We start from the raw sequence: 1,062 nt of genomic DNA, 5'->3' as shown, positions 1-1,062 counted from the left end.
GATAGTGCCGGTGTTTACTTGCCTTTACAAGATGAAATATTTCCGGATAAAGAACATTTTGGTCGTATTTTTCGTAATAATGCTATCATGAGTAGTATGGGAATCATACAAATAGCTGCCGTAATGGGCAGTTGTGTTGCCGGTGGTGCTTATTTGCCTATTATGAGTGATGAAGCACTTATTGTAGATAAAACAGGAAGTATTTTTTTAGCAGGAAGCTATTTGGTAAAAGCAGCTATTGGAGAAAGTATAGATAATGAAACATTAGGCGGAGCAACAACACATTGTGAGATTTCGGGAGTAACAGATTATAAAGCAAAAAATGATAAAGATGCATTAGATAAAATCAAAAATATAATAGATAAAGTTGGAGCTTATGATAAAGCAGGTTACAATCGTATAAAACCTCAAAAAACTTTATTTAAGGAAGAAGAGATTTATGGTATTTTGCCAAAATCACGAACGGATCAATATGATATGATGGAAATTATAAAACGACTGGTAGATAATAGTGATTTTGAAGCGTATAAAGAGAAATATGGACAAACAATTATTACTGGTTATGCCAGAATAGATGGTTGGGCAGTAGGCATTATTGCTAATCAAAGAAAAGTAGTTAAAACAAAAAAAGGAGAAATGCAATTTGGCGGTGTTATTTATTCTGATAGTGCAGACAAAGCAACTCGGTTTATTGCCAATTGCAATCAAAAAAAAATTCCTCTCGTATTTTTACAAGATGTAACAGGTTTTATGGTGGGAAGTAAAAGTGAACATGGCGGTATTATTAAAGATGGAGCAAAAATGGTAAATGCTGTAAGCAATTCGATTGTACCAAAATTCACAGTATTAATAGGAAATTCTTATGGTGCCGGAAACTATGCCATGTGTGGTAAAGCCTATGATCCTAGACTTATTTTTGCATGGCCAAGTGCCGAATTGGCTGTAATGGGAGGTTCACAAGCAGCAAAAGTATTATTACAAATTGAAACCGCTTCTCTAAAAAATAAAGGAGAAACAATAAGTTCAATAAGAGAAAATGAGTTATTTAATAAAATTAAATCT

General features: G+C 33.1%; 1 protein-coding gene across 1 annotated transcript; it reads left to right on the top strand.

Moving 5' to 3' along the window:
• Window positions 1-87: 87 nt before the first annotated feature.
• LOC106780469 (probable methylcrotonoyl-CoA carboxylase beta chain, mitochondrial) lies at window positions 88-969 on the top strand (the record flags this gene model as incomplete). Its single annotated transcript, XM_014668758.1, has 2 exons — window positions 88-300; window positions 427-969. Coding segments are annotated over exons 1-2 (756 nt in total), but the record flags the coding sequence as incomplete, so codon positions are not given.
• Between the last annotated feature and the right edge of the window lie 93 nt (window positions 970-1,062).

Source organism: Vigna radiata, unplaced genomic scaffold (assembly GCF_000741045.1).
Source record: "Vigna radiata var. radiata cultivar VC1973A unplaced genomic scaffold, Vradiata_ver6 scaffold_2548, whole genome shotgun sequence".
Taxonomy (NCBI): Eukaryota; Viridiplantae; Streptophyta; class Magnoliopsida; order Fabales; family Fabaceae; genus Vigna; species Vigna radiata.
Note: the sequence above shows the minus strand (reverse complement) of the source record. Positions and strands in the feature narration are given on the sequence as shown.